At 44.4% G+C, this 15,156-nt stretch overlaps 1 protein-coding gene across 3 annotated transcripts; it reads left to right on the top strand.

Moving 5' to 3' along the window:
* Positions 1-4,617: 4,617 nt before the first annotated feature.
* F3 (coagulation factor III, tissue factor) lies at positions 4,618-14,737 on the top strand. 3 transcript variants are annotated; one of them, XR_004974167.1, is made up of 7 exons: positions 4,618-4,920; positions 6,035-6,146; positions 10,105-10,295; positions 12,175-12,353; positions 12,908-13,067; positions 13,762-14,003; positions 14,383-14,521. XR_004974167.1 is itself a non-coding variant. In XM_036350780.1 (6 exons), exons 1-6 carry the CDS (start codon positions 4,821-4,823, stop codon positions 14,517-14,519), a joined length of 879 nt encoding a protein of 292 aa, XP_036206673.1. In that variant the 5' UTR covers positions 4,624-4,820; the 3' UTR covers positions 14,520-14,737. The 3 variants fall into 3 exon arrangements, 2 of the variants coding, with proteins under 2 accessions (XP_036206674.1, XP_036206673.1); XM_036350780.1 differs by lacking the exon at positions 13,762-14,003 and having other exon boundaries at positions 4,624-4,920; positions 14,383-14,737; XM_036350781.1 differs by lacking the exons at positions 12,908-13,067; positions 13,762-14,003 and having other exon boundaries at positions 4,619-4,920; positions 14,383-14,737.
* Positions 14,738-15,156: the final 419 nt, after the last annotated feature.

Here is a 15,156-nt window from a genome sequence, read left to right as displayed (position 1 = left end):
ATATAATTATTTTTACAAAATGCATAATCATGATTGCCAAATTTTCCATGACTAACTAACTATACCCTGCCAGATGTGTTTTAGGTTCTGCTGAGTCACTTTTCTTTTCCCTAGAACTTTGTGTTCCCACTGTTTTTGTTTTTGTTTTAATATGATTTTATTGATTTCAGAGAGGAAAGGAGAGGGAGAGATAGAAACATCAATTATGAGGGAGAATCATTAATCAGCTGGCTCCTGCACGCCCCCTACTGGGGATCGAGATAGCAACCAGGCCATGTGCCCTGACCAGGAATGGAACTGTGACCTCCTAGTTCAGGGGTAGGCAACCCCTGGCACGCGTGCCAAACATGGCATGCCAGTAACTTTTGCTGGCACGCAAAACCCTCTCTTATAATCTTCCATTTAGAGTTTTTTTCTTAATATCGACTTTTTTATTTTTCAGATAAATTCAGTGTAGGTGCAGCTTAGATAAATAAATAATTTTACATAACAAGTTATCTTAAAGACCTTAGAAATGGATTGACGAGAGAGGGGAAGAGCAATTTCTATGCCTCTGCCTTAATTCTCCCTGCCTTCCTAGATCCGACCAGTGTTTTGGTTTCATCCACATACACTTGTGAATCTTTGTTCTCAGTGATGAATTTTGTTAAGTCTCATAATAGGAGTAGCCTGACGGATGAAAGTAGTAGCTCGTGCATATCTCTGAAGGTCAAGAAATATAAACTTGATGTAAAATCTCTGTCACCAGTGATGCAGCAGCAAAAGTCCCACTGGATAATATCAAACGGAGTCATAAAGTTTTCTGTCGGACTATCAGTGTACATGTATATATTAAAAAATAAATGTATTTTTCATCATCATATACTGTGTTTTTGTCGCGCGAATGAATTTTATTATTTCTTCAAGGTTCTTCACATACGTACACCTTAAGAGATATCAAGTAGGCGTAACATGCTCTCAAAAAATTAGGGTTGGCACGCAGAAGAATTTTGAGTCAGAGATTTTACTAGCTTTAGCACTCACAAAAAGGTTGCCCACCCTGTCCTAGATCATGGATCCAAGTTCAACCACTAAGCCACACCATCTGGGCTGTGTTCCCACTCTTAATTCCCTCTGGTCTTTTCTCATATTTTTCCTTTTATCTGAATTTGGGGAAAAATGGTTTCATTGCTCTTTTCGCCATTTCATATGCATGTAATAGTTTTACTAGTATATGAATTACTCTCAATTTCACCTGCTATCACCCTTTCCTGGGGAGATATACATTTTGTGCAATTCATTCTGAAAAGTCACCAAACCTTGCCATGCAAAGAGAGCTATCGACAGCTTCATCATTGGCTGAAAGTTCTTCTGATTCATGCTAGAATCCAGTCTTTAAGAAAATGCTAACAGTTCCAAACTTCTGCATTTGTTTTCTGCTCCTCAGCTACCTCTCCTGCTGATTAGATTTTCCCGCATAGCAAGGATCAGAAATCCCTAGACAGACAGCTGAAGTTTGCTGTCAAGTGATACCTTGAAGTCCACAATGGATTTATATTTTCTTACCAATTTGAGCATTTTGGAACACTCAGCCTTGAGACAGAAAATTTTCAAAGACAAATTTCATCTCTTGAATCCCAATGAAAATATTTGGCTGCATGCATGGTTCCAAAGGCAGTCATTGATTCAAAATGTGTTCAAAGTCTACCATGTGGCCCGACCGGCATGGCTCAGTGGTTGAACATCGACCTATGAACCAGGAGGTCGAGTTTGATTCCAGGTCAGGGCACATGCCTGGGCTGTGGGCTCAATCCCCAGTGTGGGGCGTGCAGAAGGCAGCCCATCAATGATTCTCTCTCATCATTGATGTTTCTATCTCTCTCTCCCTCTTCCTTCCTCTCTGAAATCAATATATACATATATGTAAATCTACCATGTGCTGGTAATGGGGCAAAGGATCGAGAAATTTAAAGAAAAAAAACCCTCCTTATTCTCCCAAGGAGCTGTAGTAGGGAAGACAGACAACAAACAGTGGAAAGCGAGTGAAGCCCGCAACAGTCAAGGTGGAGAAATTGGTGGTGAGCACTATAAAAGTACAGAGGAAGGGCTGCAACATCACCCCAGTCATCTTCCGACTCCTTATCAACCATATTTCATCACTGGTTATTCATAGACAATGCAACCTCTTCTCCATTGTCTCCATGCACGTATATTTCAAGGAATAACCATCAGGATGTTTCTGCTGAAGAACAGTGAGTACCCCAAACTGCAAGTTTGTTATTTGCCAACTGAAGAGCATTGTTAAGTGCCTACAGATGTACCAATTAATCCAATAAACCTGGGCTTATAGCCCCATCGTACTTCATGCAGTGGGAGTAGAAGAAAGCGTGGCAATGGAAAGAAATCTCCTGGGGCCAGAAGATGAGACAAGCTGGTTCCCTCAGGCCAGGTGGCCGCAGGATTCTCATCTTAAAAGGATGTCTATGAGGTCCCCTCCTGCCCTCTGACACTCTAATATCTAATCACAAAGGGCTTGGTTAGGCGGCCTGATTGTCACTAAAGCTGAGGAATTTTTCAAACTTCTCAGAGTTTCCAAGATGTATCATATTGGAAGGAACATTGGTAAAAACTGCTAAGCTTGACTTTACTGAAGGGGATGTTAAAAATTCGGTAAGGTTAATGAAATTATTTAACAATAAATTTGTTCCTGTGCAACTTTTAAAAATGTACTTTCAACGGTGCTGAGCATCTAGCCATAGTCTGATCAACCAAGAAAAAAATTTGCTATGAGATGTTGTTTATCATAGCCAATTTTCTCCCTCTTCTTCTTAAAAACAGTAATAATTTTTAGCATTATTAAAATATTGAAGAATGTTATTTTATATTTACTCCAAAAGCTATGCAAACACCCAAGAAATTCCTCTCTTCTCTGTCTGATAATTTTAGTGAGTGTGCAAAATAAATATTCACGTGATCTATCAACCTTTAAGGTACCTAATGTCAAACATATTTTTCTTATCAAAATGCTGATCTTGACATGGCTTAAAGCCCTTTATGATTTCAAGACAGTTGGTAGCTCCAACTGGAATAGTAGACATAGCAACAATTCCTTGGGTCCCCTAACATACTTGATTGATGTGCAACATTTTCTCCTCGTTACCTTCACTCCAGAGGAAAAAAAAAAATCACATTCCACACGCAGCTAAAGATCTGTTAGAAAATGACTCAGGCCAGAGACTGTGAAAAGGAGGATTGCATGGCTTAGTTTTGCAAATATAAATGTTGCAGGTTTTAGAGTTGGAAGAGAGCTCAAAGGGGAAACCAGCAAGTGCAACACACCGCTTCCAGGACGGAAGGACTACAAGAGCTAAACCTGGATGTGCTATTTCAGTTCAGGCAAAGGGAGAAACTAAAACTTTTACAAAGTTTTCTTTCTTTCTTTCTTTCTTTCTTTCTTTCTTTCTTTCTTTCTTTCTTTCTTTTTTTAATGCGGGCAATGCTCTGGCTCAGCAGGCTACACGGATATGTGTGTGCAGTATGCACTAAAATGCAAGGCTAATTTCCCTAGGGAAAATAGATGGGGGAGAAGGTGAGAAAGAAAAGACTCCCCTCTCCCCCTACAAGCTCTCCAGCCTGTCTTGGAGGGATAACGAATGATGGAAAGTACTTTGACAAGCCCGCGTACAATGCCACTCAGTAGAATGAGACGGACAGTCTCTTGCTTAACCATTCTCCAGCAGAGCCCAGAAGAGGAAGCCAGAAACTAATTCAGAAAACCCGACACTGAACACTAGCGGCACTAAAATGTGGTTACATAATTTCATTTCGTTTTTGTTTCTCCGCACTTGAGCGGAACTCGGTTCCACAGATGTCTTCCTCAATGTGAGAACAATCCTTTCTGCAACCACAGGGCTGCAGATGACGCCCTGGATCTCTCCCAGGGGCAAAATGCCAGGTCCGGGACTGCTTTTCCGCGGTCACTACCCTGGGTCGTTCAGGGGTCAACTGACCTTGGGACCTGTGGGCGGCAGACACCTGCATCTGCACCACCTTAAAGGGCCCACGCTAAGGGCCTGGGGGTAGGAAGGCCAGGTACCCTTGCTTTCTGGGCAGAAGACGAAACAGCAGCTGGGAGCGGGCCCTCCCTGCTCATCACTGGGCTACAGATTCCAGGCCCAGCGCCAACGTGGGCAAAGTGCAGGGGAAAATGCCCTTCGAGGTGGGAGCTGAGCGGGAGCCGGGAGCCTGTACTTGCTATTAAACCTGGTAAATGCTGCCGCTCCCCGAGCCCGGACCACACTCTGTCACCAAGTGGAAGGAAGAAGCCCTGTCCTCCATCCCGAGAACTCTTTCCAACGCTCTGCTCTTTCTCCCCTCCACAGACCTGCTGTCCGCTCGGGATGGACGGCGGAGGCGCCGGCCCCCATGGCCTGGGGTCCGGGGGCTGAGGGTCAGGGGCCCTGGGAGACCTGGTTCCCCTGGGCACCTGGAGCCTCCAGCGACCGAGGGCCACTCGGAGCTGGGCGGTGCGTTGAATCACGGCTGAATCACTCCTTTCAGGGTCCTGGAGTTTCCTAGCGGAGGAGGCGGGGCAGGGGATCGTAGGGCCGCCCTCCGCGGCTGCCGGCGACGACGGGCGGGGCGGGGAGTCGGCAGGGCGGGCGCCGCGATCGCGGAGGCGCGGGCGTCCGCGCGGCTCTTTATAGCGCGCCCGGCACCCGCTTCTCCAGACTCGGCTCCCCGCGCCCCTTCCCGCTCTTTCCCCAGGGGCGCATTCAGCCCAACCTCTCCAGCCTTCGGGGCGCGACGAATCCTCCCGACCTCGCCAGCAACTCGTGGACATGGCGTCTCCCACCGGACCCCGGGTGACCTGCCCCGAGGCCGCTGTCTCTAGGACACTCCTCCTCGGCTGGGTCCTTGTCCAGGTGGCCGGAGCCTCAGGTGAGTGGCACCCGCCTCCCTGAATTCCTGGGGCGCTCTGTCCGAAGCGGGGATCAGTCCTGGCTGACAGCGGGCTCGTCCTGCTGCCTGGAGGTGCCCCCGGCGCCTGCCCAACTCAGCCGCGCTCACCCACCCGCGTTTGAACCAACCTGGGCGCGAGTTGGAGGGTAGGCGCTTGGGGCCTGGGACCCGCCTGCATCTGCTAGAGATGCTTACTGGGAGATGCGTAGTTGTGTAAGTGCAGTTGTGGCTCCAGCTTTTAGGGAAAGAGCTTCCCAGTGATCTTGACGGTGGTACTTGGGTCCGCACCTGCACGGGTCAGCGTGCAGTGGTTTGGATAGTATCCTTAAGTGTGCACCTAATAAAGAGCGGCCCTCCGTGTGGTCTTGCTCGTCCTAGTTTAGACTGAGAGGCAATCCTGTTGTAGAATGTCGCTTGGATTGAAGCAGTCGTTACATTGTCCAAGCCTCCGTATGCCTGTGCGACTGACCTGCCCAGTCTTAAAAACGCAGACCTTAATAACCAAGCATCCTAACCGGTGTACAAGCATCCTCCGGTGTGACAGGCCCAACATCTGCTAGGTGTCTACTGACGTTTCAGGATAGAGACATGTTGGTGAAAATGAAAAGGATCAAGATTTGGCTTTTTCATTATATGCAGCCCTAACTGCTCTCACACATGTGGGATTTGCCCTTTTCCATAACTTATGGAAGACCCTTCCTAGCTGGCCTTCCCTGCCAGAGTCCAACCTTGGAGTCCTAGGCTCCCCCAGCTGGGTCAGGGACCCCCCAGGGCCCTGATGGCTCCTGGGCTATGCTTCTGGGTCAGGTTATCTGAGGGAGTCCCATGTGAATGATTTCAAACAATAATTTCAAGATCCTTGCCCGTTTCCTTACATTACAAGGAAGAACCTACCATGAGGAAATTCTGGGTTTGGGAAAATTTTGAATATTTTTTTCTCTGGATAATTCAGTAATGAAGTTTTCATAGTTGGAAAAAAAAATTACTGTGAGGTTTATGGTGATGTTTAGAGGGTAAGGTGTTTTATACCTTCAACGTGAAATCATGTGCTGAGAAGTTCATGTAACAATAGCTGTTTCTCTTTTGCTTAAAGGCACTACAGGTGTGGTGGTAGCATATAATATAACTTGGAAATCAACGAATTTCAAGACAATTTTGGAGTGGGAACCCAAACCCATCAATCATGTCTACACTGTTCAGATAAGGTAAGTTAGATACAAAAAGAGGAAAATATGGCTTCTGATGTTTCTCCTTCCCTGTGCTGTCTTGATGTTTCTACTTTAAATGTCTTTAAAGCTGACTGATGGTTGAGGTTATTGGATAGATGACATGGTAATTTGTCATACTCTGCTAAACCTGCCACATTTCCAGCCCTTAAACTGATAAAACATTTTAATTGCTTTTGGAGATGATGGAAAAATTCCTAAGTGGAGGAGAAGCTATGGAGAGGTGAACCTTATTGAGCAAGGCTTGATGTCACTGATAGATATGATTCTGGATGGATAACTAATCTCACCTAAGCGCACCCGTCTATTTCCGTGCTGTCTAGACTGTAAGCCTGCTCTAACGTGTTAGGGAAGGGAAGAGGTGTGCAGGAGTTTGGATACATACATTGCCCTGTAGCAATGTTGGATGCATTCATCCTCGGACTCATGTTTCAAACTTCAGTTGCATACGTGCTAACAGAGGAGGTCAATTTTGTGACTCACCCTGCTGGAAAGAAATACTCCTCTGCCTGCAGGCTCAGCTGTCAGGGCTTCTCTGATTGACAGTTCTCCCTAAGAGCCCATAATTCAGTATACTCAGTCTAAATGTGGACATGTCTTCCTTGATGGTTTTCTCTATATTCTTGTAAGTTTCTTGTTTCTGAAAGGTTCTAGGAGACTTGGAAGAGATCTTATTAATTAGAGGAGAGCAGCTGTGGAAATTATTTTAACACGTTGTATAAAGGCACAAAAGTATCACTGGCTAAAATTAAGGTGTTTTGCTTTTTGTTTTGTATTGTTTAGCTTGTCAAGCCTTTTTATAGTATTAGGAATGCAAGTCCTACATACGGAGGCAGTCTTTTAGGTAGATGTTCTTGTTTTACAAAATGAACTTCATGATGACTGTTGCCAAACCCACAGAGAAGTGTGTGTGTGTGTGTGTGTGTGTGTGTGTGCACTGAAATGCTTATATAGATAGAGGGAGGGTGAGAAAGGAATTTCATAACCTGAAGTCATAATTATGATTGTGGTCAAAGTTGTCAATTCATATTCCACTAGTCAAGAGCTGAAGTTTACTTTGGTAGATACTTCCTTCTGGAGATTGCAAATAACATTTTAGGAGGAATGCTTACCTCTGAAATATATTCAGTCTTATGTTTAGTGAGCATGTGGGAACATATTATGGTTTCCCGGATTTTTAAACATAAGCCTTTGTTAGCTCTCAGTTCTTGGACTTCCCAGGGCTGATATTCAAGTGAACGCAGCCCCTGTGTGCAAACATCCTAATGCAAAGCTGCTGGTTGGGGGCCTCCGTGGACACGGGGTTCTTGCAGAGCCCAGATCTCATACTCTCACCCATGTGCTAGAGCAGGGGTCCTCAAACTACGGCCCGCGGGCCACATGCAAATACAAATATTGTATTTGTTCCCGTTTTGTTTTTTTACTTCAAAATAAGATATGTGCAGTGTGCATAGGAATTTGTTCATAGTTTTTTTAAAAAAACTATAGTCCAGCCCTCCAACGGTCTGAGGGATAGTGAACTGGCCCCCTGTTTAAAAAGTTTGAGGACCCCTGTGCTAGAGGACCTGAGAGCAGTCCCTCCACCCTGCTGCAGACCTCACTCTTCAGTGTTGGTGAAAAGGACCACAGCAGTCATTTTATAGGAAAGGAAATTATTGCCCTAGGAAGGTGAGGGATTAATCCATGAGTGTCTTGATGGTGAGGGCCCAGCTGGGTCTGGAACCAAGGTCTGCCCAGTATTCTACCACCACCACCTTCTCTGGCGGGTCTGCCGCAGCTGATGTGAGGGTTGGTGCCAAAACACGAGTTTCTCCTTATTCCTCAGGTTTTTCTGTGAGGCTCCATCTCCTCAGTGGGCTGCCTTCCCTCCCAGTTTTCCTTCTCTAAAGGCAGCATCTCCACCTGCTTCTCCTCTGCACCTGCTGCTCCTTTGCACCCACCACTGGCCTGTCCCCAGCCATGGGGCACCACTGCTGGGCCTGCAGCCCCTACTTGGAGCTCCAACTGTATTTTTCCCATTTGGAAATAGTTTCAGTGACGGTTGCAAAGTGCTATTGGCTCAAGCACTGAAACATCACCTGTAAGATTGATTCCATGGGAAGGTTTGAATTCTAAAACGGAACTTCCAAAGCTCCTAGAAAACAACCTTTTCCTACATTGATGAGTCTTGATTCCATTGGAATTTTTTAGTAATTGAGGCAGGACTTTTATTATTTCCAAGTCAGGGGATTTTGCAATAAATACCTAGAGGATCCTTGAATGCTTTTAAAATGTTAGTGCTGATAACAGTGTTCAGAGGAGCTTACTACAAAATTGCCCCTTTATTACTTGTTCACGCAGCTTTACTGATTTCACTAGTTTCGGTGAAATTAAGTACTGTAATTCCTATATGTGAGCTGGGAGAAACAAAATACGGATCTGTCAGGTGGAAAGTAGTCTCGAAGCCCAGCAGTCTCTTTCTTGTTCTCTGAACGACATTTTGCCATAGGATGAAGAATCATCATGTTTCCTTCACTTTTTTCACTCCAGAATTAAAACAGCCTCTCTACTTCTGTCACAGAAAATTAGAGGAATCTAAGAAGTCAAAATCTTTCTGTATCAATGTTAGCTTGTGAATTTTAGAACAAAGAGTGTTATTTAGTTCCGATTTTTGAAAAATAACCTGTTTACAGCTCATGTGCATGGATTTGGACAATTGAATTCAGTTTGTTTTCCCCCTCATTCAACCTGTAAATGCAAACCATCTAATACTGAGCAAGGCCTGCTGTGTATAAGCCCTACAGCCTTGCTGCGTAACAGCAAACACAAGGGCGTGGACCCCTGGTACCATGCAGACGGTATTCAACATGAAGTGCTTTAGTGAAGATATCAGTGCTGGGAACAGGGAGGGGAGAGATCCGATCTGAGCAAGATCTGGAGATTCCCGGGGAAAGTGGGACTGGAACAAGGCCCTAAATGACGGACGGGGCTGAGGCAGTGGATGATGCTGAAGAGAAGTGTGGCTGTCAATTTAGAGAGGACAGAAGTGTGTGAATCAAGTCGCAGTGACAGTTATCTATGGATTGTTTGGGTCCTTTAAAGCAATTTTATACTTATAGAAGTTCTTTAAATAATTTCCTCTTCAATGAAGGAAGATCTTTTAGCCTCTTAGTCTTTCAGGCTTTGTGAGAGAGATACTATTGTTATTCTGTGATCTTTAATGGGAAGTATTCACATCTTGTAAAAAAAAAAAAAAAAAAAGTGAGAGGCATGTAGCAGAATGAGATGAACACACCCAGTTCTCACCCCATTAGTTACATGACCTTGTACAAATTACTTAGCATATCGAGCTTCAGTATCCTTGTATGTAAAAAGGATTCAATACCTTCTTGGAAGGATCATATCAAATGAAGTAATATGTAAAGGGTCTAGTATAGTACCTGCATATAGTAGATTCAATAAATATTAAATAACCGCACCAATAATTGTCATGATAGAATGTAATATGTAGAATATATTATATAGATTCCATTATTACTACATTGACAATATTCTACAAAGAATATAGAATGTTTATAATAAATAGAATATAATACAAGATAATAAGTAATAAATAGTTGGGCCTTAATAAAAAATCGTGTACATTCTAAGAAAGATATTTAAAATGGTTAAGAGCACAGACCCCCAAAATTGTTGTCTGGCTTAAAGTTAGGTCAGTTGTGTGACTGAGCTGGTCACCTAATCTCATTTTGCTTCAGTTACCTTATTGTGAAGAGAGAGATGATTACAGAGCCACCCCAGGTTACTGTGAGGACTCCAGTACATCTAAAGTGCTTAGCATGGGAGTGCCTGCTCACAAGTGGTTATGGATGCTATTATTGTAACAGCACCACAGCCAGAAAGCCATCTGTCTTGTTGGATACAAATCCTAATGTTCCGTTTCTCTTCCTTCCTTTAGCCATAGATTAGGAAACTGGAAAAGCAAATGCTACTCCATCACAGACACAGAGTGTGACGTCACTGATGAGATTGTGAAAGACGTGAAGCAGACGTACTCAGCGCGGGTCCTTTCCACACCGGCAAATGCCACCGGTTACACTGGGGAGCCCAAGTACACAAACTCCCCGGAGTTCATTCCTTACTTAGAGAGTAAGTAGATCAGTTTCATTCTCATTTTTATAAGCTCCCGAATCATTTTGTGAGCTCATGACCCTTAGGGGCCTGTAGGTAAAACAAGATTTCTTCAGAACCACATCTTTTTTCTCAGGAACCATAAAGTGCCCCAGCCCTCTTCACTCATTCCGATGTGGTAGGAGGTTCCCAGAGCGTGAACTTTGGAGTTGATAACACTGTTATCAAGTAACTTTCTCCCCTAGCCTATCCCCAGACCGTGCCAGTGACAGGCCGGATGGGGCCTGTGGGACTAGGCCTTCCACCAGGACTGGGGTTTCAGTGTTTCTCCATATATATTTTATTTACATACATATACACTCATACACACACACACACACACACACACACACACACACACACACACACACACACCATTTCCATCCCATCAGCAGACCAGAGTCCCAGCTTACAGTTTTTCACAGTCACAACTGCTCAGGGAAAGTCCAGTTTCCCTCTGATCCAGAGTCAGGCTTGCTGACCTCATCTGGCCAAGGCTGAGCCCCGTGCTGTGCCAGGCGCTTGCCCAGCCACTCCCAGCCTGCCTGCTTCGTGCAGGTTCTGAAAGTGCAGAGTGCTTTCCTCCCCCGCCTTTGCCCCAGTAAGCAGCCCTTTAGTATCTCCCAGGGGAATGCACAGGATCCTGGCCAAGTGGGAGATTACATTTTTTGGCCTGACTACAATAAACCTGTAACACACTAGGAAGGGTGAAATCTTTTAAGGTCTTTTAAGGTCTTTAAATCTTCAAAGGTCTTTGAGGAAGACCTAGAATGAAAGGTTAAAGTGAAAGGGTCGTGCTATCGGTGCTTTTCTATCTACCCCTCTGACCACCCAGTGAGAGCGGAGAGTTTCTGGAGGCGGGAATGGTGAGAAGGGGCAGAGGGACAGGCAGCCAACCTTTCCCCTCTGGTATCTACTTGGAGGGTTGAAATAGAAGGTAGCCTCAGCCCAGGTGAATCTGGCTGCCTTTCCTGAGCCCCTGTTTGCCAGAGCCTGTCTTTCGCTAGTGTGTCTGTCACGGCACCCAGCTGGGCATTAGACACCACATCCATGCCCCCTCTGGTAACTCCTCCCCGGATTACTGATTGTCCTCCTTCCATTGATGGCACCCACTTGGTTTTCTGTGACAGTTCTTGTAATTTTTATAAGCCACTTCAAGTCTCTTTTTGGTACAAGATAAAATATAGTTTGCATATTTATTTTGCATGTGCCTACACATAACTTGCACATAATTTGTGTTAAATTATTTGGGATTGATTTTATTGTTATTCAACCAAAACACATGGGATCATTGTGCCCTCCAGAGTCCCAAGGCTTAACAGAGGTTCCTTGAGGTTTCAGGACATCTCCCGGGCTTTCCCACAGCCCCTCATTTATTTTACCTAAAATATGGAATCTTGTGCAACTGTGTTGTTTAATACAGTTGCCTCTAACCACGTGTGGCTATTGAGCCCTAGAAATGTGGCAAATGCTATAAGGGTAAAAATACACACTAGATTTTGAAAAACATCTCCACAAGTTTTAAATGGATTACCTGTTGAAATGATAATATTTTCACTATAATGGGTTAAATAACATATATTACTGGAATTCACTTCACCTGCTCCTTTTCACATTTTCTAATGTGATTACAAGGAAATGTAACTGACACTGGTGGCTCCAGTTATATTTCCAATGAGGAGCGCTTCTATAGCAGGTCTTGGGGTTCGGCTTGGTGCCACTTGGCTCACTCCTGCTAGGGAGCGGGTTCTGTGCAGGTGTTTTATGAGGGATGACCAGGGTATTAACTGTGATAACTAAATGGGATTCTATTTGTAGGGAATTCTTTGGTTCCAACGAAGTTTATTTTCTGTTTTAGCAAACCTCGGACGGCCAGCAATTCAGAGTTTTGAACAAATTGGGACAAAACTGAATGTGACAGTACAGGATCCTCGGACCTTAGTCAGAAGGAATGGCACATTCCTGAGCCTCCGGGATGTCTTTGGCGAGGACTTAAGTTACACACTTTCCTACTGGAAAGCTTCAAGTACAGGAAAGGTGAGGATTTCTTCTGCTGGTTTTTATGACTTGCTTTAAATCGTAGGTCCTTGATTTTACAACCCAATTCTGCCCCAATTCAGAAGTAGCAGAATAGGGTGGTTGAGAGGGCAGTGCGGTGGGGTGAGAGGGGTGCTTGCTGTCCTGGTTCTACCCGTGACTTTGAGTGACCTTGTGACTTTGGGCAAGGCCCCCTTGGATACCCAGGTTCCTCAGCCAAGAGGCTCGACCAGATCATCTCTAAAGTTCCTGTCAGGTCTCACATTTCTCTCTCTATTGAGGATCACAGAGACAAAATTTGTTTTCCCTTCAACAATTAATACGGCATCCTTCCTTTCCCTTACTGCAAACATCTCCTACAGAGGCTAAGTTGGATATCTCTAGTCTTGGAAAAAGCACCCTCAGCAGTTAGCATGAGGAATATTTAGCCAAGTCACTTCTAATCCTGTGTATGTCAGATGTGTCCATGCAGGCTTTTGCTTCCCCAGTGACCTGGTAAAGGAGAAAGAACTCACTTGGAGGCCAGATGAATTAAGAACTCTATCTTTTAACAGAAAATGGTCAAGACAGACACTAATGAGTTTTTGATTGATGTGGATAAAGGACAAAACTACTGTTTCAATGTTCAAGCCGTGATTGCATCACGAAAAGCTAACCAGAAGAGTCCCGAAAGCCCCATTGAGTGCACCAGCCCCGAGAAGGGTGTGTTCAAAGGTGAGTGGCTCTGCCCGGCAGGTGGGAGGCACAGGTGCCCTCCAGAGGGCCAGCTCCAGCCGCAGAACCAGGGTGTCCTTTGTTCAGAGAGAAAGTGTCTTGGTTTTTCTTGGTTTTGTGTGGTTTTTTTTTGGAAGTTACTCATAATTTTAGGCCTTTAGAAATGTTTCTATGTTGTTCCCTTATAGTAGCGAGTATTTTCTTGAGCGCCTACCACGTGTTAAGCTCTCTGCTGAGTACTAGGCACATAGTCCGTGTTTGGGGTTTAGTGTCAATCACAGATTTCTCTGGGCATGTTTTCATACTTAACTTCTAATCTTTGGGGCTTGGGGAGAGCATCTGGACCAGCTGTGAGCACCCACGGTGGGCTGTAAAGTCTAACCCATGAAGGGAAGGGATTCAGTCTGTCACATATACCCATGTACGTGTGTCCGTCCATGCATGTGCACACACGGGGTCCACACACAGTGAGGAGAGGCTTCTAACTGGAATTGCTGTGGGTGTGTAGACACGTATGTCCAAGAAGCTGTAAGCCTAGGAGTTTCTCTCCAGGCTTTGTAAAGAAAGTGCTCTGAGTACTTCCAGGGATTAAATGTCAAAAGATAGTAATGATGACCTAGCTCCTTGCTAAGAAGACATTTTAAATTTAAAAACACTTTAAAATAAATTCTCCTCCATTTATTGACACTGACAGAAGGAAAGGACTCTCCTCTCTGGTCCTGCACCCTCTGGGCCATCGTACCCACAGCCCTCACATCCATCTTTCTAAAGCCAACTCGAGTTCCGCTGCCTCTGTCTTTGTGCACATCCCGACCGCTGCCTCCCAGGTCTCTTCTGTATCTGCAGAAATGCGTCCTTTGAGAGCCATTGCAATTGCCACCTCCACTCGGAAGCCTTCTTATTGCCCTAGCCAGTTATCATCTCAGCTGAATTCTGGTAGCCCTCTGTGTGTCTCTTTGCACTGATAGTTCATCTTCTACTGTAATCATTGCCACCAAACTCAGCATTATGCACTATTTTTAGCCAATTCTTTCTAACAGCTGTTCTTACTTCCGTCTATGTGTACCTTCTCTAGACTAAGAACATTAACCAGTTTACTTAAGCTTTTGGCCTTTGTCAATTGCCCTACAACATCTAGGGTGTGACAAATTCTTTCCTAACCAAAATGCGTTGTGGTGGAAAGAGTAGAGGAAAGAAATTTCAAATTACGCAAAAGCAGGATGGTGTAATTTGGAGTTAAGCCCTCAGTTCTGTCCACCGATAAATGGGAGTTGAGCTCTCTCTCTACATTGACTTGGTAACTTTTGTTTTTCAGACATGTTCTTCATCATCGGAGCAGTGGTGTTCGTGGCCATCATCTTCATCATCACCCTGGCCCTGTGTCTGTACAAGCGCAGGAAGGCCAGAGCAAGGGAAAGTGGCAAGGAGAACTCCCCGCTCCGTGTTGCATAAAGCACGTGACATTAGAGCTGCTGACTTCTGCAGAGTTTATATTGCACTGTGACAAAGAACTTTTAAAATGATGGAATATATGGAAACAAAAATGAATTTTTGGAGCATGGAGACTCTTGGGCCCAAAGAAAGTTCTTTATCTGACTGTTCTCATGATTAGCATTCTGGTTTCGAGACCAGCACTAGTCACTTTGGAATGTAATGAACGGTACAACCAATTCCAAGTTTTTTAAATTTATTTTTTAACACTATGGCACCTTTTGCACATATCATGCTTTAGATTGTATTTTCTACACTCAAGACGAAACCAGGTTATCTAAACAAAAACAAATGAACAAATGCCTTAAAAATTCCTGGGTGGACTTTTGGAATACTTTCAACATGCTGACTTCAAACCATGTGGGAGAGTAAAATGGAAATTGGGTGGACTTTTCTAACATGTGTCTGTCCTTTTAAAATGTGGAGTTTAGGTTCTTTATTTTTTCTTAGGAGTTCTTTTGGAGGTTCAAAATAGTTGGCAAAACATATGCATGTGTTAAATGCAGAAGACTTCCACTTTGCCTGACCAAGCCTGACAACTTTGGGCATATGCATTACAGTTTAGCACTTTAACTGACTTAAATGCTATTGATTAAAC

Source organism: Myotis myotis, unplaced genomic scaffold, assembly GCF_014108235.1.
Source record: "Myotis myotis isolate mMyoMyo1 unplaced genomic scaffold, mMyoMyo1.p scaffold_m19_p_2, whole genome shotgun sequence".
In the NCBI taxonomy this organism is placed as follows: Eukaryota; Metazoa; Chordata; class Mammalia; order Chiroptera; family Vespertilionidae; genus Myotis; species Myotis myotis.
The sequence above is the reverse complement of the archived record's forward strand: the minus strand, read 5'-3'. Positions and strand labels throughout refer to the sequence as shown.

Bases quoted from the DNA above. Each gene is read 5' to 3' on its own strand.
- F3 (XM_036350780.1), top strand. From the start codon at position 4,821: ATGGCGTCTCCCACCGGACCCCGGGTGACCTGCCCCGAGGCCGCTGTC. The intron at 10,296-12,174 runs GTAAGTAGATCA...TTTCTGTTTTAG, and splicing joins GTTCATTCCTTACTTAGAGA to CAAACCTCGGACGGCCAGCA. The intron at 12,354-12,907 runs GTGAGGATTTCT...ATCTTTTAACAG, and splicing joins AAGCTTCAAGTACAGGAAAG to AAAATGGTCAAGACAGACAC.